The 27555-nt window shown below is 35.1% G+C and overlaps 1 protein-coding gene across 2 annotated transcripts in view; it reads right to left on the bottom strand.

The window, feature by feature from the left end:
• Window positions 1–27555, bottom strand: part of me1 (malic enzyme 1, NADP(+)-dependent, cytosolic) — a 151589-nt gene that overhangs the window by 7181 nt on the left and 116853 nt on the right. For both annotated transcript variants that reach the window (XM_015355456.2, XM_006626268.3), the window contains 4 exons: window positions 8535–8644; window positions 6457–6554; window positions 5941–6054; window positions 766–871 (listed from right to left, as the gene is read on the bottom strand). In XM_015355456.2, the coding sequence (XP_015210942.2) occupies window positions 766–871; window positions 5941–6054; window positions 6457–6554; window positions 8535–8644 (428 nt within the window). The remainder of the gene's footprint in view (window positions 1–765; window positions 872–5940; window positions 6055–6456; window positions 6555–8534; window positions 8645–27555) is intronic.

Here is a 27555-nt window from a genome sequence, read left to right as displayed (position 1 = left end):
AATCAAACAGCACTCATAATTCCATTGAAAAGCTCTGATTGTGCCTGTAAACTGTAAATCAGAAAAGGTTAGTTAATAGTGTTACAGTATATTATTACTTTAAAAGAACTGGAATCACATTTCTTAGAAAAAGAGAGAAAAACAGAGCTAAATGATTTCCAGATAGACAATTTTAATAAGAAGTTTTTTTAAAAAGATTCAATTTAAGAACTGAATGCAATGGCCTTGATTATTCTACGCTACTGTTCTTGAGATCTAGAATTGCCTATTGGAATTTTTATTTTAAGCAAGCTGATCTTATTTTAATATCTCAGCAATGTCAGGATTAAAACTAACAGCAGCTTGGAACTCTGGAAATGCTAAAATACATTTTGGTTATACGGGATTCTGTTTTTATGCTTAGATTGAGTTATACTGTACGTGTCTATTTTGGTTTTGAAATTTCCACACTTTCTAAAACACTTTCTGAAACCCAAAATTCAAAATGTTAAGGAATTTCTCAAGTTAAATTTTGATTCCGGATGCATCCATTTGATTAAAGTACAGAATTAAGACCAGGTATTACAGTATACTTGGTTTCAGAATGTTGAGCATCTTATATTTTGTGTTCCACAAGTTCTGAATTACTTATTTGAACTTATTGTACTTATATAGGTTTTAGTTGTAATTTAAGAATACTTAATTTGCATGGTGCTGTCCCTTAACAACTGAAATTGCTAACGCAAGTAAATAAAAATCAACATGAAAAAAAGACTTAACAATTACCTATTATTGCAGTTGGCTTGATTTTCTGGATGATTTCCTCTAGGATCTTCATTTCAGGGTGTTCATGAGCAAATCTCAATTTTTCATGGGTCAGATTGGCTCTTCCCTTAGGACAAGAAAAAAACTAATTTTCATGTTGAACCTAAAGATACTCTTGACAAATTAAAAAATGTCAGCTAATGAAATAAGATACGTGTGCTGCATCATTCATTTTGCCAGTTCACATGAAACATTTTAATTTTATCTCCTGATTTGTTATCACACATTCTGCATGTGGAATGAAAGTTATATTTTCTACTGGAATTAAATTCATTATGAAGTCCCAACAGAGCATCACAGATGGGAATATTCCAACAGTTTTGTTCTGCATAGTACATATTTGATATGTAAATCTGTCTGCAAGCATAATAAGTACAGAAGCTTCAGATTTGTCTCCAGTAAAAATATTTCTCAACAAGAGTATGCACAGTAGATACTACCTACTCTATATATATGCTGTTGGGGGGGGGCAGCATTTTTTCTAAAACCAGTGATTAATTCTTTCAAGAGATATTCTACAGAATGACTAATTCTACAAATGACATTATTCATGAATAAAAGCATTAGAAACATACTCCCACATGAGGCAGTAGGTGTTGATAGCTAATAAAATTCATTTGAAAATAAAAGATTTTATTATAAGAGTTCATCTTTTATCAGCAACACAATAGCAAAACAACCAATATTATAATATAAGAATTGCCAAACTGCCCTTCAAATAAATCTGCTACACACACATGCTTGCTTGTGCAAGAGGCACAAGCGTCTGTGAATAGGAGATAATTGTTTAAAATATTTAACTGGCTGCTCTAAGTACGTCTGTCCTTAAACATTAGTGCTTGGGTGTTGTGAAAATTGTTTAGAGGATGTTTTTAGTAAATGAGGTTAAGCAGCAAAAGAGAAAGGCTGGCACCTCTATAAAAGGTATTTACATGGTTTAGCAATTGATTCATAGCCAAGTGACAGTTCTCAGGGATATCCCCTTATCAACTAAAATTCTCTGTATCAACAATCTGTAACTGAAAACCTCATATTGAAATGTGTTCTCTAGGTAACAATTTACTAGCCTTTGGATAGAAAAGCTACTACTGACCATTTTTGTGGATACCTATAAATCAGTGAAAGGAAGAAAGTCAAATTCTGACTTCAAAGTCTAAATCAGATAATTTTGAATCAATAATTCAAGGGTGGTAGCCAATAACATAGTATTGGCTTGGTCCATGGTCTTTAAATCATTAAATCTCAATATGTGAAAGTGTTCCAGTTTTATATGAAACTTGAGATGCTTCCATGAGTAGCTAAAACAGCAGCTGTGAAGAAGCTAGAGGATATAATTCCACACATTTTTGCCAGTAGTGGGCAACACTGACAAGGTTATTTTATAACAAGGTACGGTATATTTGTACCCTTAAGCATGCCCTTAAGCATGGTCGTATGTATTCCTTTCATTTCTGCTTTGTAAATGTTCCATGTTGGTAAACACATCTGCCAAGGATAACCTCATTATTGTACTGAAGTCATCAGGCATCATTATAAAACATTACTTAAAAATAGTTAAATTTAAAAGCAGTTTTTTTTTTCTATTAGGTAGAAAGCTTACAGTATGTGCAGCAGACTTGTAGTGTATCTACAGTATAATATTAATGTGCTGTATATTTGTAAACATTTGACATTCACTTTATAACTACTGGCACATATCATATGCATAAAGCCATACATGTGAGGAAATGACAAACATTCCCTAAATTCACATCAAAAGCTCAATTACTTCACTTATTAAATTATATCAATTCATAATGTGAGTAATGTGAGTGTTCTATTTTTGTTTCTCACAATCTGAGTGTTGTATTTTGTTTCTCCGTACAGAGGTGCAGTCTATGCAGTTATTAATCATTAATAGTCCATTAAAGTTTATTCTTTAGTTCCATTTAGAGACATTCTTGGTTGCCTACTCTGACTAAAGGAAATTACTGAATAACTGAGCTAAAGAAATAGTAATTAAATGTTCTTTACTGCTGATGATTACAACTTGGTTTATGGAGACATACTGCAGCACAGAAAATTATAGAGCTACACTAAAATAGGTAACTAATACTAATAGAATACTACTATTCTTCAGTCCCTCAGATCCCATTGTGTGGTAAATTAGGACTACAGTTTTGTAACAGAATTGTATTTGCTTCATTCATAAAGCCTGAGTCAGCATAAATTAGATAGTTTTAAACAATGGATCAGATATAAATAGAATTATACTGCAGCCCTGCTATTTCCTGGATTTAAAAAAGAAAACAAATGCTTTATATTGTGTAGTATATAAATATCCCATGATTCAAGTGTCACTTGTGTTTCAAACTACAGTATATTGCTACTGCTACAGTTACTGAGATTTGCAAGTAGAAAATGCAGGTGAAAGTGAGCTCAAGCATAAAATGTAAAATGCATTCTAGTTTTATAAACCAGTTCTTTACAAAAACATGAGGATACTGCATAACCACAATTTAATGATCTCAAAAAGGGACAAGATTTTTTTCCAGTTTGATAATCTGTAACAGAAAACAAATGCACTGAATGTAAAAAGAATTCCATCACTCTTTTTATGATTTTTCAGAAAAACATTTTCAATATCTGAAATCTGTAGAAGATCAAACATGGAGAAAATCAAGAAGAACAGAAAGGACCAATATGCAATGCTTATCAAGAGAACTATGCCTTCATACCATCAGAATGTTAAAGGCTAAAATAAATCACATCAGGCAGACATGCCTGCAGTGGACCCTATGGTCTTCTTCAGTGATGAATTGAGGTTTTGTTTATGAATGCAGAGTGCATTCGTCCTAGCACCTCACCTGCTGCCATTACTGTAGGATCATGCTGACAGGACAACATTCCAATGGGACAACACTAGCTTTCATTTGTGAGATGAGAATGAGTTAGGTGTCCTTCTCGCCATACCTGAGCCTTGTTGAACATTTGTGGGATGAGATGGTATGATAGACTTCAGAGAGCAGTGGAAAGAAATGATGACCAGACTATGAGTAAGGAATAGGACAGAAATCGCTCAAAGCAGCATCTGCAATTAGGGGCAAAGCGCCTGTCACAGATGCACAACACAAAGACACACTGTATATTGCTTCCAGCTGTGGCCACTGTTAATCAAGCCTGTTGACAAATTCAATTCAAGTCTTATCCTCTGGGGGAAATCTGTTTTACAGCACAGTCCAATACAACAATATAACAAGCAAGACAAACATTACCAACAGAGAAGATGATACAGTAGTGCTACAGGAGATAGATGGATCTTTCATCCCTGCTGTAATATCTGTCTCAATGTATAACTTATTTTAAAACCTGGGGGACACAGAGGTATCTCTTGGATGGGAGTAGGTATAAATACTGTTAAAGAAGGTTGGGGGAGTGTTGTCAATGACCAGTTCCTTTTTCAAAAACATTTAACTACAAAGAGAAGTCATCACACTAGTTGGAAACAATTTGAAATGGGCCCATGATGATTTTCTGGCTATTTAATAAGCTCACCAGGACCGTGTCCTAAGCAAACTTAATGGAATGTCTAATATGTCTATGCGAGTTTGATCTTAATCATCAATATACACAATGTACAGCGTAGGAGGGGATAGACAACCCTGTGGTGTTCCACTGGAAGTGTAGTTTTTCTCAATTTTTTGCACTGCCCTACTGAGCTGTGTGTCTGTCCCCCCAAGTTTGAGACTTAGTTACCCTGAGTTTTTAATTGGGGAAAATTAAATTGAAGCTTTTGCTAGGAATTATGGATTCTACACAGAAATAAATGTCATATGATACTACGTCAGCAAGTTTGTGAATATCCTTTGATCCTTTAAACACATTCCATGGTGTGTAGTAAAAAAAAACCCTGCAGCTATTTAGTACTTTTTGTCCCACATTTTTACTGTAATTCTCTCTGGTTGGTTTCTCTTGGATAGTGCCTGATTGGCCTGCGGAGTAGTGTTGTAATCAGAGTTGCCCAGCGTAGGTTTTGCGAGGGATGAATAGGCATTTGGAATTGTTCTGCAGTAACGCTCAATAAATTCTGTTCAACCACATGTGGCAGGTCACAATGATAAAATGTGCAAAGTTTATTTTAAATGTGCAACTGTTAATTTTAGAAAATTAATTTAGGAGTATCTGGGGACACGGCATGCAGTTTCTAAATAACATCAAAAACATTTTTAGATGCCTTTTCCACATTTGCTTCAGGGTGGATATGAACAACTGTCACAAAACACGGAAACTCTCGTGAGAGATACAAGAGATGTGTGTAGCAGTTCAATGCCAGGCGCATGCACATACTCTCTCACGGGTGGGAATATTTTGACATCAGTGGTAATCAAATAGACCCCTCCACCATGATGTTTACAATATCTGCGCTTAGTCTCTCTCCAGTCAGGGTAGAGAAAACCTCTCAGGCTTAACACGGTTGTCTTTTACAGTGTAGTCTAGCCACATCTCCAGAAAAGGAAGTGCACAGGCAGTTTGTACCCAATTGAATATGGACAGAATCCTAGTGGGCAAGGAGGTATATACACTCTCTACTGAAATTTCGGTCTCATCCCAACCCCCCTTCCATGTAAATGCTAACATTTTGTTTTGGAATTAAAATCCATACTCTGTGTAGAACAAAGAACAAATTCAAAGAACTATATTTTAAACCAGTGTTGCCAACATCCAGCTCATTCCAGCCATTAACAGGTAGCCCACAGAAAACAGCAAGAACCTCGACAAGCTTCATCATGTCGTCACCAATCATCCTGTATTAATACAGGCATTAAATGTTTTTAAAAACATTCATGAACAAGTAAGACAACAAGGGTGGACAAAAGACATACTGCTGGGCACTACAGAGCAGTGCCCCTGATCATCATAATGAAATAACTATATATCACTGAATGGACATGCTGTTTAAGTGTTTAATGCACCTGCTTTAAACAAAAGTTTAAATTTCTTGGTAACTTTGTGAATTTGTTGCACTTAAGTGATACATTTTCACTGATGTCCAGTAAATTTGAGCAACCTGTTGAAATTTACCAATGTATATCATCCTACTAGTGAGAGTAAATATATACTGTATATTTATAATGGATGATAACATTATTACTTTACCTTGACAATAAGGCCTTTAGAGTCAACCATCCAAATCTTGTTAAGGCACTCTTCTTTAGGAATTCCTTCCTTTTGCATTGCCATTACGATCAGATCTGCAATCCCCATTGCTGCCTGAATACAAGAGAACATGTCGATACAAGAAAACACTGGTCAATTAAATGAAAACCACAGCTCAAGAATTATGTACCCTTACGCATAGTTTTCCCAGTTCTAGTGGTGAAATGTTTGTTTTACAATCAGAACTGGAAATAAAAAAAGGTTACATTCAAGAATGGAGTGATTGGAGCGACAATATCAAGAAAGTTATATTTTATAGCAGTGGTTTTGTTTTTATAAGGAAAGTCTAATGACACTATTAAGATGTTGAGTGAAAACTGATTGAGCTCATTGTTTTGTGCTATTTCTGCTGTAATTATGTGCAATCATTCTGCTATAGAACTGAACAAAATTTTAAGGGTTTCCACATAAAACATAAGCGTTTCACATTGCTTTCCTATGAATAAGGATAATTACCTCACCAGCTCCTTGGAATAATATCTTTTGATCAGACAGCTTGCTCCCTGTGACTCGCAGTGAGGCCAGGAGACCTGCTACTGCCACTGCAGCAGTCCCTACAAGACAAAAATGGACACACTTCCTTTTACATTTCACAATTAGACTGAAGTGTATTTTTACAAATCTGTCTGTGATCGTTCTTAAATCTATATACAGTTCATCCAGTTATTGTGAACATTTGGTTAGAATAATCAAGCATCAAATCTGGTTCAAATTACCCTTTTCAAAATTACTGTGCTACCGTAATTAGGAACCATTTTCTTTGCAAGTTGTTTTAAGAGTCATCATGGCTTGTATAAGACTTGCATTACTAATTTGGTCATATTTTTCCCCCCCCAAACTGAAACATTCACAGTATGTTCCTTCAGCTTTGAATAGGCAGTTGTCTTACTATTGGAGAAACTGACCTTTCTTTTGTTTCTAAAATGAACAATGCTCAGGCAATATTATGGTTTAGATTCTATCCATCATAGTACGGCAAAATGACCCTTTCTTTTTTACAGAAGCACCAGAAAATTAGCAGACTATCTGTAATAATGGAATTTCTCATTTCAATTGAAATGTGAATAAGAGACTTGAAAATTGAGTTTATGTAGCATGTCTTCATATTAATTTATACTACTTGTTCATGATGGAAACTCAGTGAAGCTCATTGTTCAGGGTTAGAGTTCAGGGAGTTTTATTGATGGTGATTGTAAAAAGAAGTGGGGCCATTCAATTATTAATTTATTTCAATACCATGGCATATCTTTTCAGTTTTGTTTTCTAGTGAATTGCTTCTCAGCAGTGAAATATTTTTTTAGAACTCAGTTTTATGGCAAAACCAAAAGGGGATCTCCACAACTGTATGTGGGAACATTAAGTGAGTAGTAGCTCAGGGGAAAAATAACCAATTCAACCCATGCAGACAAAGCTGCATCCACATTAGGACGCTCAGTAATCTTCAAAGCTAAGAATTTGAGAACATCCCCAATTTTGAAATAGTGGAAGAGTGAAATTTGTAAGAAAAATATACTGTACCTATGCCATAAAAACAAATTAAAGACTGAACATTTGAACATTTAGGATGAACATTAGTCTTTCAATAACATTAAATGAAAGCATGAATCTGAATGAGAAACAATCCTCCTTCCATAAACCATCAGATATTGACAGGTACAGTGCCCCAAAGGATGTGTTCAAATTGAGTTATAAAGGATGTACTATAAAGAAGGACAACTGCAAAAACATTGAGTAGGATATATCAGCCAGTACTTTACTTCTGTAAGCAGAGGACCTATATGAGAACATTTCAATGTTTAAGGTTACAACCTCTAGCTCTCCATAGTTACTACTGTGAATTTAAATACATAGTGTAGAGTGCTGCAGATCCATCATCTGCTTTGTCACGAGCTCACTGCAGTACAAAAATGTAGTTGTAATGTTGAGTATTAATATAAATATGAATGACATTGTGTGAATATGATCAAACACTGAGGTGCATACTGTAGCATGAAATGATTTCTGCATGCAAAGGTAAAATATTGCCTGAAACGCAGTGAACTCATCAAGATGTACAGACCCCATGTCACAATGATTCATTGTGCGTTCATACTGTATACCTCTTTGCACAAGAATGAAATTGGACTTGTTTGTTTCGGTCATTAAAAACAAACTATTTCACTGGGAAACAGTACCCTAAATGCATTTTATGGTGTGCAAAGTTAGGTCTTTAAGCAAAATCAGACATTTGATGGAATAGAAATGTTCCTTCCTAGATGGTATTTTTTCATTGACGTCATGAAGGCTTGGCTTTGGCATGGATTTTTATGAACACACAGCTGAAAGCTTTTCTGCATTTGCCATCCATTCTGGTGAAACCAAACTGCATTACCAATAATGTGAGTTTATAAACCATTTATGAAGTACTTGACTTAAAAATACCAAACTCTGAAAATGTGAGAACACAGATTTTGTGCAAAATGTAATGTGTAGTAGTTTGGATATGTATCTATTTTCTTGCAAACAATAAGCATGCAATGAACTCGGTACAATACCTTGTATGTCATCATTAAAGGTGCAGTATTCGTTACGGTACTTGTTGAGGAGGCGGAAGGCATTGGTATTGGCGAAGTCTTCAAACTGAATGAGACAGTTCAGTCCATACCTACAGAAAATGCAACCAGCTCATGGTTAAATCATCACTAGTCCAGCCACACATGGTTTAAGTCACTGATGGCATAAAAAGAGGAATTTAAATTTCAGATACAATAAAAACTCAGAATGCAGAATTGCATGTCTGAAGATCTCCTATTCCCTGTGCATGGTTTTCTAATTAACTGTATGAATAAGCTCCCTTTTCTGTAGTATTATTGTACATCAATTGTAAAATGTTACATTCCAGTGCTGATTAGAGCCTTTTGTGTGGTATGTTTAGCAAAGGTAATGAATTGGAAGACCAACAGTGAAGTTATTGGCGAGTTTTAAAGCATTTACATAGTATCTTTCAGGAGGATAGCCACTTATTACTTTGTCAAAGAGTAACAAAACAAAATTACCACTAATTTTTTTTGAAGTGGAAGTGCAAGTCTGATTTCTTTTATTGGATGCATCAGAAAAATATCCTTTCTGGTAAATCATTGGTTTAGTGTCTGAATTTTAATTAAGCACACAGTCAATAACTGTATTCCTTTAAAGAAAGGAACCATTCTGAAATTTAGTCAGTTTCTCTCTCTCTAGCATTATTCTTCAGTTGTCAGTCTTTTGTCCAAAGATTTTTTTTTAATTTCACTTACACTGGAGAAAATGAATGCAATTTAAATAGTGTTGTAATCTTCTAATCCAGTGTGAATAATATAACCCTTGTGTTTTCTGGGCTGAGCAAAAGGCTATCATTATTTATGACAAATAGGACTTTACTCTATGCAATGCTACTAAAATTACAATATGACATTTACCTACTCTAACTGGAGCTGCCAATCTGTTTAAAGAGTTGGATTACCAGCAACAACTCCCTCACCCATTTCAATAGACAGGTATTCTCTTCTGACATCCCCCGCCATCAGAGCCATTCCTAACTGATGTCGAGTTAGTATGGAATCAAGAATATTAGTGATGTCACTGCAATTCTGTAGATGCTAAGCAATTTACAGGAGTCCCTGTTGTACTAAAAGAGCCTGCATGACTTAATCCAGTCCTGACTGGACACTATTCAGGCATTTGTGCACAAATGCTTTAGAATTGCAGTCTCAGTCAGGATGTCATATAACCCAGGCTAAAACTACTGAACTAGCACATCTACACCCGATCTATTGATACCCTTTACTGTAGACATCAGGGAACAGACATTATTATAGAGTCGAAATTTAAAACCTTATTAAATATAAAACAGACCATCAAGGGATTTGAGGGATTTTGGGTTTTGTACCCCAATTATGAAGTCCAAGAAATACTTTCAAGAATAGAAACATTAGTTTAATTCATTTTACTTACTGTGACCATATGCTGCTGTAATAGCATTGCTTAAACAACAAACAGTTTATTTCATCATGGTTTAATATTCATGGTAGGTATCAAGTCTTCTCCTTCCAAACAAAAGCAAATATACCAAATAACATTCTAAGAAAGTCCGTTCCAGTCCTATTAGCATCCTTTGTCCAACAGATACCAAACATTGCAATGTGTCATCAAAATACCTGGAACTACAGTACCTGCTGGTTTTAATAAAATTCTCCTTTTATGAAGTTAAACTGTTAGTACAGTAACTGAGGTAATACTTAATTCTGTTTACTGTACAGAATTTTGCCTTTTTTGTCCTTCGCTTCATATTGGTACAGTACATCAAAGGTGGTAGTTGTTTCATCGTAACCAATTAGTAAACAGTTACTTAATGACCCTATTATACATACCGTACATGCAAGTGGGTTTGGAACAAAGCATAAGCTCCATAACTGGAGCACTTAGGAATTTTTAATAACATTTTTTAAAGTGTCATTTCTTCATTTTGGCCAACAGATATCCCACAACACTGATGTTCAGCACCCCAGTTTTGTGTAATTGCTCTTAATGTAATGGACTTTGAGAAACACATTTGATCTACTGTACGTTGAACATTTCCATAGTTTAGGAAATGTTCAGGCTCTCTCCCTATGTGTGTCTCATGGAGAGCAAGCTATGGTATATTAAAAGATAATTCCTAATGCAAGAAATTGTAAAGGGTTAATAAAGTGATATGTTATTAACAAGATTCCCATGCTTGAGTACCAGTATTTGTGAACTCCTTTCAACCCCTTCATTTAAAATAAAGTGTTGTTTGAAGTGTCTGAAAAACATGCTACTTACTTGTGTAAGATAATGGATATTGTGGTTTAAGACTAGAACAGACAACTTTAGATTTAAGTACTGTCCACACACCACATTTCAATAAAAGGAACGGTGCCCTTATCACCATTATGTTTAGCAGGTTTTTAGTTTAAGAGGCACTCGGTTGGTAAACTGCACTCTTAAAAGTGAAAAATGCAATCCTTTATTAGATAAGGTAGTGTTTGAATTAGGGAGAACTGGGATGGGCTGGATCTAGACTACAGTTCACTTAATTTCCTCCTGCAGAGGGTGCTAGCACTCTATAACTGTCTCAAGGCAGTAACTTGCACTACAGATATAAACTTGATATTGCCCGATAAAGTAGGAAACCATTACCACATGGATAAAATAACCAGCCATGGGTAGACCAATAATGACTTTTTACCTGTATTAGGCACATAAATACTTTGGATTATATTCATAACAAGCAAATATTTAGAGTGCTTTTCAAAAGGTTGGAATTCTGCAAAACAGCACAATGTATTTGATGTGCATGAAACTCGGGTTGATATGTCTTGCACACTTTCTCTAGCTTTACACTTTTCTAGTAAAAGACTGCTGCATTGACATACTGTACTGAACATATAGTAGACATCTCTTTACATACAGTTGGCACCCATATGTATTCAATAAGAGGATACCAGCTAAATTAAAAGGTGGCTTTAGCAAGGCAGTGAAAATCACAAAACGCCAAAAGATGTTCAAAGTAAGTTGCACTATTTAAAATCTGGTAAAGATTTCAAATGATTTCTGCATGTAGGACTCATCCAGTACATTCAGAGTAAATGGCTTGAGCTTGTAAATTACTTAGTTAATGCAAAACAAAATCTTTTGCATTGAGGTCTAGATATTGTAATCATTTAATAGAGAGCATTAATATTATGCTCTCAACTACATGAAAGTATGACAAGTCATTCTACTCTGCTGGAAAGTACATTTGTGACTGGGCTTGAGCTTCTTAGCAGAGAAAATCAAGTTTTAGGATAGAATTTCCTGGATTACTTTGGAATCCATCTGCCCAATGTTAACAGTACCAGTACACCAGATGCAAATCAAGCCATTAAACAGTAAATCTACTACTATTCTTGACAGATGGGATGGTAATCTCATTCAAAATTCGCTTTACCTTTATGTCCTAATTATATTCCTGTTGAGTCAATCCATTTTTGTGTTCCAACCAACCACTTAATTTGGTACCAAATGACTTTCAAGTCAATTGGTTGCCCATGGACAAGTTAATAGTTTTCTTGTTACACTGTCATGGAACTCTGCCATTGATCTGAGATTAATGAGGTCATCTGAACCACCAGTGCCAACAGAACTGTTGCTTGATGTTGAGATATTGATGTTTATAATGTAAGTGAGTGCATGATACTGCAGAAAAGGACACATACAGTAGGGTAGTATCTGCAATTTGGTGCATTTCTGAAGGTGTATAGGATCCATTATATTGCTATTAGCCTGTAACTTTCATAATTCACCCATTGTAGATCAGTGCTCTTAGGGCCTAATGTTCATCAGCAAAATGAATTTACTGTACAGTACGTCTTTTCAATAAAATGTCAGTGCGCTTGTTATATTGATTATCATTTTCCTGATAACTGTGGGTTTACTGCAGTTATAAGTGCTCAGTTTATGCAACAAGCCCTGAAAGCTTACTTGCATTTTTGTTCTTGCTAAAATTAAATTTGAGTTATGCGGTCTCAAGGTTGTTTCTCCACGTCTGTCTCATCTAAAAGATTTTAAGATAATGGGTGGATGTACGGGATGGCATGATGGCACAGTGGTTAGCATTACAGCCTTGCAGCACTGAGGTTTGATTCCAGACCTGGGTTGCTGTCTGTGTGGAGTTTGTATGTTCTCCCCATGTTCGTGCAGGTTTCCTCCAGGTGCTCCAGTTTCCTTTCACATTCGAAAGACATGTTGGTACAGTAGGTTAGGAAAATTTGCCCTAGGTGTGAGTGTGTGCAAATTTGTCTGTCTGCCCTGCAAAGGACAGGCGTCCTGTCCAGACTGTACCTGCCTTGTGCCCGTTTGTTGCCAAGATAGGCTTATGCTCCTCCACAATCCTGAATTGAAAAAAAGCAGCTTGAAAACTGCTATGTACAGTATATAGAATATGGGATGTCCTTTAACACAAATCTTAAGATGGAGTTTTTTTCCCCTCCATTTGTAATGATTGGGTCCTTTTTATCCTGTGGAACTGATTAAATGGACAAAATGAAACCAGCAACACCAGGAGAGTCAATACGCAACAGTAGTGTTCGGCTCACTAAAAGTGTTATTTGGCCTAATGTATTCTTGACAAGAGCCATTGTCTTCAAAGTGTTCTCAGTTTGGCTGTTTTCCAAAAATAAGTTGATTATAATCAGAGGTTTAATAGGTCTAGTTGCATTAATTGTGGCATCAGAAACATTTGTTGAATACTTCTGCTGCAATTAAAGATAAATCTTTTTTTTTCCCCAAAAACAGATGGTGCGGCTTGCAATTTGAATGAAAGCAAAACGCCAGCATCAATAGAGCAATTAGACATTCATTCCATGCTGAAAAGTAGAAAAAACCATTGCCTTTTTACTTTTCAGCGTGGAAATAAACAGTAATTGTTTCCTTGTGGATTTCATGCTGATGCAGCTAACCAAATTCAAAATTGTTTTCCATTGAAAAAGTCTTCTAGGAATTTTGTAGTTTCTTATTATAATCTAAAAAGACCATCTCATGATTTTATACCAAAATAAAAATCTGAAGAAATTAGTCCCTTTAACTACATAGCATCAAGGCACATTATTCCACTAAGAGTCAAGAGTTATTAAAAATCAGAAATCTTTTAATTGACTTGACTAAACAGCTTGGGCCTCATGTATAAACAGGAATGCAGCTAATGGGACCACATCTGATAAAAAAAAAAGATATCCTGGTCTGGAACACAGGATATCTTTTGAGGACAGAAGCATCATTTTTGTTTGCTGATGACTTTCATTGCCAGTTTCCATCAGGTTGTAGTCATTGATCACGACCCTGTAGTGGATCATTTTGTTGAGTGATGCAACAACTCCTGAGTTCAACTTATGTCAAAATGACAGAAAGCAACCAGCTGTAAAACCAGCAGTTATTGAGGAACAAGAAATTGAAATTGTTCACGGTCACAAATATCTTGTTACTATGGAACAAGTAGAAGGTTTATTCCATGCTGAAAAGAAGAAAGGAAACATTTCAGCTGTGGAGCCTTGTTCAGGTGCAAGGACTCAAAGGCTCCACAGCTTAAACATTTCCTTTCTTCTTTTCAGCATGGAATAGACCTTTTACTTGTTCCAATGCTGACACAGCTGCCTACTTGAACTATCTTGTTACTATTGTTGATAACCAACTTACCTTAGGAAAACAAATGCCATTTGTAAGAACCAACAGCAATTGTACTTCCTAAGAAAACTGTTCCTTTAATATGCACTACAACAATGACTAATAGAAATGTAATTAAATCTGTCCTAACATTCCCTGTGGTAGCCTTGTTTGGTAACCTTAAAGTGCCTAAAACTGCTAGAAAATGTATTGGTACACAACTACAGCTTCCAGACATCTACATTAAGCAATTAGCGCAGAATAGTGCAACTCCATCCATGTGGTTATTGGCCTTAACTGCCTAGATTCAAATACAATAGAACCAAGTTACTTTTATTCCCACTGATATTAACCTGATTAATTTGGATAATTGATTGTATATTTTACTTTATATACTGTATTTTGCATTGTCACAATAGTGGCCACCATGGGCACAAGCAGGCATGTCCAGAGCAAAGGTCACACCACTCCCAGCTTACCGGTTGTAAAGGTTATTTACAACCTTGGACTTATGTACACTCTCCTCAGAGTGGTGATGTACATGGTCCCCCTTAACGGAGCTCCAGGAAACATTGCACCACAGTCACAGACCTCTGGGCTCTTGGCTTGCAGACATGTCACACTGTGTTGAGAGCACCTGCTCTCTGCAGAACACACCACATCTCCACAATATGTGGTATATTGTATATATTTTTCTCTCCTCATACATGTACTGTATGTCTCATATTGTTAAACAGTGTATTGTGTTGTCTTTCACCTGCCTGCATAAAAATTTTCCCATCTTTGACAATAAAAGCAACTATGCACATCATAAATCTGTACCTCCAAACAGTATACTGTTCTCCTCTGCTCAAGACAATGGACCAGAGGTCGCTGTTCATCGCCCAGAAACAATCCACCAATGAGGGCAGAGTGGATAACAGGAATACACCTGATAACATCCTTACCGATCACTAATTGTTATATTATACCTTAAAAGCTAGCACCCAACTTACTTTTTTTGGTTAACCACAAAACTGCAAGCAGACCAATTTAAACTTTTTCCCCAAGACACTAGGCCAGTAAAAAGCATAATCCTGCTCTTTCTGCAACAGGATAAATCTTGTGTTTGAGAACCTACTTGAAGTGGGACAAGTACTGCACATATCAGGGTTTTCAATATTACTTCTGAACAACACTATGGAATATTAACTTCTTAGTGAACACCTAAGTGAAATACAGATTTAGTACATCAACCATTTTCCTTTTATTGTCTATACGTTTCCCATTTTTGTCACAGGTTCTGTTTATCACAAAAGAGTAAATCTAAAAGCTACCATACTCTTCTGGGATTGGGTACAGATAAAATAAAGTACAGAATTTAAAAGTGGTCATGTCAAAAGGGGGGAAATAGCCTCAGAACAAAACAAACAAAGGTTATCAAGCCTATAGCACAGATAAGACAAGCAAGTAAGACCACCAATACAAATACCATTGTTTGTGCTTGCACAGTTAAAGTGCTACTACAGTATATGCTAGTCATGCTATAATAAGCAGAGTACTCAATTTTAAAATGTGCCAAGAATCCAAGGAATATCTGAATTAATAAATGAGAACTGTGATGCTTTTCAGACTACCTTTTAACTAAATACCTTGTAAAGAAGATTCTTTCGATTATTAATTTATGAAATGACGGTGAATTCAATAGTGACTAAATAAGTTATACCTTTACAGTCAGCAAGGTTAAATTAACTGGATAAACCTTGTAAAATGTTCCATTTTATTACTCACATCAAATAAGAACTATTTATTCCTTTACTGTATGCAAGCAAAGCAGACATAGCTGCAAATATCTACAATTTCACTATAATTGTAGTCGTATCTTGTTCCCACCATTTCAGCATTTCCTATAATTTGTTTTTAAATTATATAGAATTACATACACACATATCATACATCCTTTCCTCTCTCAAGAGCACATCAAAACCTAAATTAACTTCTGTCAGTGCCAAATACTCAAGACAAAAACACATTGGTTAAATGTAATTGAACAAGTCCTAAAAACAAACACTGCTGCACATGAACATTTTAAGTTGCATAATTATGCAACAGATTCAGCTTTTATGTAATTCACTTTGGTTATTTGTTATTTGTTCAGAACATCAATGCATTTTAAACATGCTCTCCTCTGATCAGTTTTTGTTTATAATTAGATTGATATTTAGCTTAAACAGCACCTGGTTTCACATGGAAGGATCATCTTTCAGTTTGTCCAGAACTGGTATAGAGGTACAAGTCAGACAGTACTTCAGTATTTTTATTTTGTACATTGAAGATCTCTTGGTGCATAGATCTTTTCATTTGGGGTAGTAACTGTAAAGTCTTTTGTTTTGTTAAATTCTCTTCCCATTTGTGACTGTATTGCTCTGCCAGACTATTTTGCTCAGTCAGCCACCTTTACCGAGTCAAATGCCAATACAGAGATGTTAAGACAACCAATCTTGACCAATGATCAAAACTCATTGCACCTGCAGTAACTAGTCAAGTTCACAAGTGATACAAACATGGGAGGATTCACTAAAACGATAGAAGCTGGAAAAGAAAGACAATTCAAGACTGGGCAAACACCTGGAATATATTTAATGTAGATAAGTGTATATACTGTACTATATATTATACATAGGTTATACTACTCACAGGTAGCAAAACTAAGATTAAATGGTTAACACTGATGCACAAATCTTTTCTAGATACTGTACAGCTCATTTAGTCTCAAAGTTAATGCATCATTTTTGTCTTCTATCCATTGCAAGGAATTGATAAAAAATAAAAATGTTTGGATATTAAGTTAAAAGTACAACTAAAATTAAGAGTTGTTTTAAAATGAAAACCTTGCAAAACATCATTTAGAACACTGTGCACAATTCTTTGTTCACCCTGTTACAAAAGTATATTGCTTGACCATTGAGCAGATGCATTATCAGGGTTAAATGAATGATTTACTTTGCTAGGCTTTAAGACAACAAGGGAACCCAAATTAAACACTTAAAATCTTCAGGATCAACAGTGAAGCATGAACCTGAGGAGTCAAGTAAATAGGCTTTGGAACTCAGATCAGGAGAATTTATGACAAAGGGTTGTGTGATCTTTTAACAAGTTATACCCTGGCTACTTTCAGAAGCAGATACGTTCTTGATTCAAAATATTTGGCCCACTTTAAAAATGTTTTTTACTGAGGCAAGTACAGAACACTTTACAAGGAAATCTGGATCAAGTACTCAAAAAGCTCAAGGTAATTGATCAAATCAACTCACTGCACTTCTTCAGAATTTACACTGAAATATGAAACAGAAAATATATTTTTTTACTGCAATTTGGGAGTCAACAAATGAAAATTGTATTTTCAGACTTCTGTAAGTGCCAAATAATGACTCAGGACAAAAACAATGCTGATTGAATTTTCTGAATCACCCCACAAATGGTATTAATTTGTTCTTCTAGTGAATTTTTCATTAGCTTGAAGAGGATGTTTTTTGCATGCAGAAAAGCAGGCACTTTTCCCTATACAATGAAAAAGTACATTTCCAGAAGCTGATAAACTAGCTTATAATGGATATTATTACATCATGCTACATGTTGTAAGTAGAATTTGTCATGTCAAGTCAGCTGAAGCCTTTCAGAAACAATGACAACCAGTCACAGTTACTAAAGGCTGTATATGCTGTATGCTAAGCCAATTATGCAGTATGGACTAATGCTGTATGTTAGTGTCAATTGCTTAGTGAAGCCGATTAGTAAATGTGGTTTCCGTGAGACAACTATTTCTGTGAAACCTCAATAAAAAAGTACTTCTGGTGGTCTAGTCAAAGTCTGGCCCACTGTAAATTGCTTGCTTATACAGTACTTTTCCCAGGCTTACTAATGATTGACTACCTGTATGCTGCTTGAGTTTTAAGTAGCTGCCTACAGTCAGCTTACAGCAATACTTCGGAAAGTAAACACTTATGCTATTAAATATTACTGTATTTTCCTATGCTGTTGAAACATTCAGAATGAAACCTGAAGTGTCAATTTAATTTAACTCCCCCCACCCCATACTTTACTGTGTACAAAACCAACATGATAGAGGATGAATTAAATTCATAGGTCATATAAAATAATTTTCAAATAACAGAAAATGATTAAATACAATGTATATACAGTATGCCATCCTTAATCAGGAAAGAGTACATTTAAAATAAAATAAAAAATATGAATCTTTTTTGTACGATTAAATTTAAAGTGTAACAAAAAGAACCAACAATATAAACTGTTACAATCACATGGAATTTTTACCGTTTCTTTTTATGTATAAGAAAAGGCAGCTTTTGCAGAACGGATGTAGTGTACACCTCTCAAAATACTTCTGAGACCCAGATTTGGAAAATGTGACAACTTATTCTTAAATTTACTTATATGGATCTATTACAGAAATATAAAGTAGAATACCGTACTATCAGTACTTCATTTCACCCCAACTGTTAAACTCAGGGTATCCATACTGTGATTGGTTATAAATAATGTATGGTTTTATGGTCATTTTAAAACTGACTTAAAATGAGTACAAATTGCAAAATATCAAAATTACCATTACGATTATTATTTCTACAAAAGCAAACATCCAGATAGTATATACTGTATACAGTACAAGCTGTGTCAGCATGCATAAGAACAAGTTAAAGGGTTATTCCATGCTGAAAAGAGAAGAAAGGAAAATGTTCAGCAGTGGAGCCTTCTTCATGTGTCAACACTATACTGTATATGTATAGTAAATTGAGGGGTCCCCTCTTCCAAGTGAATTAAATACATTTCAGTCCCCTGTTTACAAAATTGAAGTGATTGTCAACACCTCCTTATAGCTCTGTTTTAGAGCAAATCTATTGTCTAAGCCTATTGACATACTGTACTTGGAAAAGAAAATAACAGGAATAAAAATAATTTGTATTACAGTCTTGTCATGCAAAGGTTGTTTTAAGTATTCATTTTAACAGCGGCGTAACATCCACCATTTGACAAGTTGTAAAGCAATGTGGAGCCCACATGTGGATTAGTGCTATCTGGAGGAGCATCGCGCACCTCACCAGCGTCCCTGTAAGCTTACAGATCCCACTGATAACTCAGGTTTTCCAGAAAGCTGAGAGAACTGGGTCTTCAATCTTCAAGTCAAAGCTTGGTGACAACGGTCCAAACTTGAACCAGTAATGTCAGAAAAATAGAGCTTTTTATTTTTATTTAAAATGATATATTCTCGCATTATACTGTAGAATGATACTTAATATCATTAAATATATTCAAGTAAGTACTTTTATTGGTTGAGCTGCTAGAGTTCTTTTAACATTTCCTTTTGCCTTCTATTATCAGATGCATACTTTAGAATTATTTATATTATAAATGGATCAAGGACTTTCAGTCTTCTGTACAGACTGAAAGAATTTCACAGAAGGCTACAAGTCTGCTGAAACCCTAAAATGTGCATTTTGAATTTTGAAAATGCATTACAGCAACCTCAGAACAAACCATGGACTTCACAAATGTTAAATCGCTCAGACAGTTCCACATATCTGATCTCAATACAAAAGGATCTTAAGTCTTTCCTCTTGATTATAATACAATTTCCAATAGATTATACAGGCACATCACACATGGCTCACATCTGAAGTTTAATGAAATTTGACCTGTCCTGTAAAATATATCAGAAGTCTTTTTTAAAACAAAAATCTGAAAATGCATGAGAGGACCCTTTTCACCATGCATACCAAAGTGCTAGCAACCTTCATACCCAAGGTCACAGAAGAATGCTTTTTGCCCAAACACAGCTGTGATGTCTGGAGGACTTTGCACTTGACTGCTGTTACAGCCCGAGTCAGTGACAGAGGGAAAATACAACCCTCCTTAAAACATACAGTAATGTCTGTAAATATTTGAAACATTTTCACAGAGGAATTCACTGGTATTGGAAAAATGTGAAAAATATGTACTGAAAAGTAATTATGATTTCTGTAAACCACAAAATTATAATATGATACTGTTCCTCTGTAATATTGACATTGATTTTATTTTTATGATTTGTAGTTTCTTCTTTAATTGACACTGAAGATCATATTGATGACATTCAAATTTATTCTGTGCCAATACCCTTTAAATACAGTTATCGTAAGGTATTCTATAGGATCCGTACATGTACAAAAATACATGTTCTCAAACACATCTACAACAAATTCAGCATTTCTTACTAAGATACTGTATACCGTACTAGTCAAAAGCTTGAGTACACCTGCTTGAAACCAGGTTTTTCATGATTATCTGTGCTTTAAACTGTATAAATGTGTCTATAAACACTTAATATTTAATCACAAACGTGTACTTATAATCTTAAGTGAACTGCATTGAAAATGTTAAATATTCATTTTCAATAAAAAACACTCAAAGCAAGCGGATTTCAGTCTAAAGCCCAGGTTAGTTAAAAGTCAGAAATGTGTATTACATGGTGTCAGAACACGAAAAGATGATGTTTGTTAGATGTTCTCGCAGTTAACTAGCATGTTACCTCATTAACCTTTTGTCACCAATTACTGGTAAACAGGTGAGGGTCCACAATTACTATAAATATAGGGAGCATGGGCAAAAGTTTGTAATTCCTGAATGAAAATGGCAAAATTTGCTCAGTTAAGCAACAAAGAAAAGACAGTCTATAATTACTTTAAGAAATGAAGGTCAATCTTTAAGACAAACTGCAAGAACTTTGCAAGTGTCAGTAACTGCAGTGGCCAAGACTATCAAACGATATGAAGAAACTGGCACTCATGAGGACCGAAAAGGTTCAGGCAGACCAAAGGTGACCTCAGAATCAGAAAATGTGTTGAGTTACAACACGTTTGTGAAACCGGCAACTAACTGCCCCTGAAATACAAGCTGAGCTCAATGCAACTAGAAGTACAGATGTTTCAACATCAACTATTTAGATGAGGTTGTGTGTAGCTAGCCTACCAGGAAGAACTGCTGCAAGGAAACCATTTTTAAGAGTGTAGAATAAGAGGAAGAGACTTGCCTGGGCCAAAAAACATAGAAATTGGACCTTTGAGGCAGTTCAAAGCACAGAACCATGAAAAACCTGGTTTCAAGCAAGTGTACTCAAACTTTTGACTGGTACTGTACATGTACATTAAATATACTAATTTAGGTTTTGAGTTTTGCAGACAAACATAATAATGTAATAGTACATGAATGCATGGTGTAAATACTACTGTAAACTGCACTTTAAAGTATATTTTAGATTTAGAAAAATGCCAATGAACAAAATATCCTTCTGGGAATAAAAACATTTTCTGAATGTATTCATGTAGCATAATGCTAAGATTAAGCCACTGTTCCATGTGCACGATTAAGATTCTGAAATAGGTTCTATATCTTTATCCTGCACTGTTAGATTTATGTTGCATTTGCAATATAATTACCACAGTAAGCATAATTAATGACCATTTAAGTGTTTGCCTAGGGAGCTTTGTTGACTACAGATTAGTCTGTTTCAATAAAACCTTGCTGAAATACTGCTCAATTATCAGAGACCATTTCAGCAGGTTCTATCAAGTCTGTTTCTGCAGCTCCACCTAAAAATTCAATATGCATACATTTTCAATTATTCCGACATATCTCAGTAATGGTTGTTTTTGGTCATTTGTTCTCCTTACATCAAGCACATGTTAATAAGAATTCCACAGTCCAAAATAAACTGCAACTCAGATTAGGAATTCCACACCCAGAGATGGACAACAGAAACAGAATCTGACCAAGGCTGTCACCTTAAAAACTTTCCTTATCATATTCACGCTCGTGACTCTGACTCTAAAACATCTAATCATTTAAACCCTTGAGTAATTAACTGCTTAAGTTTGTTTGATACCATAGAATACGGATCTAATGTGTGTCACCAAATTCCTGTCCTGGAGAGCAATCTATGATTCCATCAGTTTGATCCAAAATTGTCTACATTGCAGACAAATGATCTACCCTCTTTCACTTCACTCTAATCACTGGCCTAAGTCTATCTGCTGATCAGTTTCACCCAGCCCCATCTGGCAGACACTGCAGTTCTATTAAAACAACTACCAGCTGTTTCAGAAAGTTTTGATCCCCACAATCATACAAACCTTGTCATGCTAAAGCTTGTTAAATCTGTTTATAATAGGTAGTATGTACATAAAATACATCTGTCCAGCTAAATGTTTGTGTATATTGCATTAAATGGTTGTTTGAAATACCAGAATGCTTGCAGCCAGATTGGGGTCATCGTCATGTTTAAAAAGAACTTTTCCCCACATATTGCCTTCCTGAGGAAAAGAGATCGGCAAGATACTTTTATTTTTACTAAATGAAAGTTTGTGCACCAGCAAAAAAAAAATCACAAAACTGCCACCATGCTTTTTTTATATACACTATACATGCTTTTCATTTCAGTTTCATGTGGTGCCGAGATGTTATGCATTATTTCAGCTGTTCTTTTTCTCCCATTTCTTTCAGTCTACGGGAACTAAACATCTGACCATTCCCCCCCCCCCCCAAGACCATCCTTTTTCAGCTTGCTTGATATGAAGAGATTTGATGTGAAGCTGAAACCGCAGTAGCATCAGTAGTTAATTACTTTGAAATAGACAAAGAAAATACTCTTTCCTGCTCCCTTGTTTGCTTATATTGCTACTATTCTATTTAATCTTTTGCTTGTATTCTCCACTCCATTGTCCAACCTGCAGTATGTTATAGTCTAATTCCTTTCATGGAACTATGAAGGGTAAATACACAAGTGTCCCCTTTAATATTACTGCAATGCATAAAATAAAGTGAGGTGTGCATACAGTATATACACAGTAGATAAGTCACAATAAGTAACGTTTTCGGAATTGTATTAGGAAACTTTCACCCCCTTCTTCCACTACAAATTAACTCAATTTTTAAAAAGCATTTCTAGTGGATTTTTCTGAATATCTCAGAACCCCAAAATATTGTATTAAAAATTAGTGTAACATTGATTTGACTGCATGTTAAAATTACATAACAAAAGAATCATATTTGGTAATGACTGGCAAATGTACGCACACAAACGCACTGGTACTGTAAGTAGAAAGATTTTTTCAAAGGTTCTAATACAGGCTGTTAGCATTAAGTTACAAGGTGACTTATCTACAATTATAATGGTATTAACCTTTTAAGTAAAGATTTCAATCAATGTATAGTATAAAACACTTTTTATTGTTCATGATGTCCTTACTGCATATTTATCAGTTACGTACAAGTCAGATCTCAGTTTTGACACTGTCAATCATACCATATTGATGAATAGATTAGAAAGGGTTGTTACTGTATTACTGAATCTTATTTTAAAAAAATATTTAATTAGGTAATTATTTTTCATCAACAAACAGTCACATCTGGTGTTCCACAAGTTTCCATGCTTGGTCCAGTTTTTTAGGATGTTTACAGTATATGGCCATTTCAGCAGATCATGTTTGCATGAAATTGGACATTGAGCAAGCACTAACTTAAGTGTGTAGATGTTAAAAATTGCATGCAAAAAAAACATAACTATGAACATTTCTAGACCTTAGTTTGACTATTGCTCTGGGAGACCAGGTACAAGCCAAAGAGGCTTAAAGTCAATTTGAGTTAAGGCTTGCATTTGAAGCTCATGTGTGCAGTGTTGTAAGTGACTTTCATCATTGTAAAAATATAGTCCAATTCACAAAATCCTTATGGGTACATTTGTCTGACTACTGAAATGCAATTTTAATTAATGTATCCAAACTGCAACATTCCAGCCTGTTTAGAACTCCACTTCACAGTTTTCAGTAAATTATAAAAGATTAGTTTATATGTCTGAACATATACTGTATATCCTCAGAATAAGATTTAGTACTATTCATATTCTAGTTTTTGTTTTTTTGGTTTTAATTTGTGTATACATCTCATTTGTCTGAATATTTCACAGTGCCTATGAAAAATACTATGAACATTTATATTAAACTATTCATAATAGTATTGTCTGGGATTGCACTCCTGGAGTGCTTAATACATTTTGTATATAATACAGAAGTTTTCTTTAATTTGCTTTATATAGCATTTAACTACAGCTGGTAGCTTTCTACCAATCATGCCCTTTCAAGCACAAAAATGCTGACAATCCCAATAGTTTTGAAGCCACTCCACTATTACAAGGCCACATTTTATGCCAGCTGGGCAAAAATAATATACTTTTCATTTTATGAAATCTGTCTTTTGCCTGTAAATAAATCCAAGTGTGATGAAAGCCAGCACTTTATAAATAACTACTTTAAAAGACAACTGTTATAAGTCAGTCCACAATGGCTATAAAAATCCCACTTCTTCATACTTGGCATCTCACAGTGACCGAAACCAAAGTGTGGAGTGAAAAGGAGTTCCTCCCTAAAGGCTGCTGAAAGCCATTTGTAGCATGAATTTAAAAAAATAATAGCGCATTAAGCATAGATGCAAGGGCTCCTTCTCCAATTTCTAGAATGGCCTGAAAGCGCACCCCCTAATAGTTAAGGGTCACACTGCTAATATTACCTCATTTATGGCAATTTAAGTAAATGTATAGAGTATAAATCACCAACAGGTTACTGTATTTCTATATACTGAATTCAGGATGGTTAGAAAAATTAATACAGAAAAAAAGTCACCTTGTAATCTGTACTTGTCCTAATAAAATAGAAACAATACCATTTTAATTTTTTGTAAAATGTGTTTCCTTTACAATTCTTATTGTTAACTGCTCTCCCATTACAATAGACCAAGTAATAGTGAAGCAGTAAAAATAAAATTCTGGAATTATCACAGATACAAAAAAGGCAATTGTATTGCACAGCTGCCAACTGCCACAATAAGAACCAAATATTACACAAACAGCACCTTGTGTTCACCTCCCTACAAGGTTTCCCCGAGTCAAACATGACTGTTTCAAATAGGACTATTCAGAATCTTCACAATCTACTCCAAGCTGAAAAATAACTTTCTCAATTACATAAGTATCCAACCTCTTTGCTATGGTAACCTTAAATCAGTTCAAGTAAAAGCGTTTGAAAGGTCACAAAATTAGTTTAACAGAGTGTGCATCACTTCAGAGTAAATGCATCAATATCTAAATTCCTTTCTCATAGACAATGAATTTCAAGCTTCAACGCACACACCGATACAACAAAATGAGCATGTAGATCAAGGAGTGTTTGAAATTGGGAATAAAGTGGTAGGGAGGCACAGATCAGCAGAACACGTCTTGTCTCTTTGAACACAATGTTCTATCATTAAGTGAAATATACATCTCGCACCCAGACACTAACTAGATTAGGCTGCCCTTCGAAACTCAGCAGAAGAGCAAGCTAGTAACTGCTTAGGGATGCCTCTGAGGCCAACAGTGACTTAAAAAGACTTGCAAAGTTCTGTCTGAGATTGGAGTCACAGTGCATGCTGTACATCAATAACATCCCAGCCCCTACACAAAGCTAGCCGGTAAGGCTGAATGACAAAAAATGTTGAAAAACATCTAAAATCTCATAGAATTAAATTTACTTCAATATACTGTGCAAGCCCAACATACACATCACCTAGTCAGAATCTTCCCAACTGTCAAGCATAATTGTCAGTATGTTATGAGAATTCTCATAGCAAGATTCTCAGAATAAAGGGGAAAAAATAGATGATGATATCTTAGTCATCCAAGAATCGGAAATTGTTAAGTCACATTTCAGTAGAACAATGATCTACACCACAAGACCAAAGCCAAACAAGAAGAGAGTGGCTGTCCCTGAGTGACCAAGTCCTGACTTGAATTAAGCTGAATAGTTCTGGCAAGGCTTGAAAATTGCTGGTCATCCACTGTTCCCAACAAACATTTTAGGAAGAATGGACAGAATTACACTGTCTTGCTGTGGAAAGCTGTTGGAGACCTAAAACCAATTACATGCCGCAAGAAGGTGCAGTTGAATACTTGAATAATGAAAATTTCACTTTGTGCATGGCCTTTGCAGATTTGCAGCTACCATTAAGCTTCCTTCACATAAAGTAAGCAGTTAGTCTGATCATTAAAGTTTTGAATAAAAACAGTTCATTGGAAAAAAAAAGAATTTGCAATATCAATCAAAATGTAATACTGGCTCACATTCGGCTGACATTGGGTGAAAAGTTGCCTTTCCCCCCAAACCCTTAATGTTTATCCTGTCTGCAACACCAGAAATTCTACCAGTGCTTTCAGTGCAGCTCTTTCATGATGCGTGATTATTTTATTCTTACAGTTGTCTGGCAATGCAACTGTATACCGTAATAGAATCAAATTCTGGAATGATCACAAATACCTAACTCAAGTTGTAAAGTTTAATCTGGTCAATATTCTAACAATTTCTATAATTTTGAAAGTTTAGGTTTAATTCATTTTCAATACACAAAATTTGAAACAAAGTATGGACTTTGTTTCAAATGGACAGCTCTTCCTCAGATGTGCTAATTTTGGAGTCTTTGTTAAAAAAAGTGGTATGTGTAAAATATATGTATAATATTATGTATAAAAGTGAGGTTGCCATTTATTTTAAAGACCATTTACAGTAGTCTCAGTATTTGTGTTTTATCTAAACAAACATCCAAGTAAATTCAATTGGAAATGGAAATTTCCCAAAAATAAGCACCGACAGTCATAGGTTGCTGTAGATCACCCTCTCCTGCCATTCCGACTTCAATAATGAATGTTGTCATCCACCATATTCACAATATTTCACTATATTTAGAAAATGAATGTCTAATCCCTCCAATGGATTTTATTATTGCCAGTTCTGCCTGTGATAGATTGTAACTTAATAGCAGGGCTTATTCACTTGAGTTCAATGTGGTTAGAATCCCCCCAGTCTGTGATGCAGACAGTTACTGAATTAAAAACACAAACTGAGCATTGTAAAAACAGTAACAAGTTTTCAGGTCAAGTTAAAAAAAAACTTCCTGCTCATTTAATATCCTCTCTACAGACCTACTTGTTCAATATTTTAAAATAGCTGAGGTCCTAGCAGACTGGAACTCTGCCCTCGTTTAAGGGGAGTAATAAGTCAGACCTAATGGTTATAGACATACTGTATTCACTCCTTGCTCAAGATCATGGAAAAACTCTTTGGAGATCATGGAAAAAAAAAAGAAATAAAGCTTCTTTAGACAGCAACTATTTATATTATATCTGATACACAGTCTTTTATTGCTCTATGCCTGGATGAGTTACATCTTTGAAAGCTCTCATAATATCATAAAGGTTTCTCATCAAAAACACACTTGTGGCTTCCTTCATTGATGTTATCTAGGGCATTCATACTGTGGATT

The sequence above is a fragment of the Lepisosteus oculatus genome, chromosome 2, assembly GCF_040954835.1.
Source record: "Lepisosteus oculatus isolate fLepOcu1 chromosome 2, fLepOcu1.hap2, whole genome shotgun sequence".
In the NCBI taxonomy this organism is placed as follows: domain Eukaryota; kingdom Metazoa; phylum Chordata; class Actinopteri; order Semionotiformes; family Lepisosteidae; genus Lepisosteus; species Lepisosteus oculatus.
This window is presented reverse-complemented; position numbering and strand designations above follow the sequence as displayed.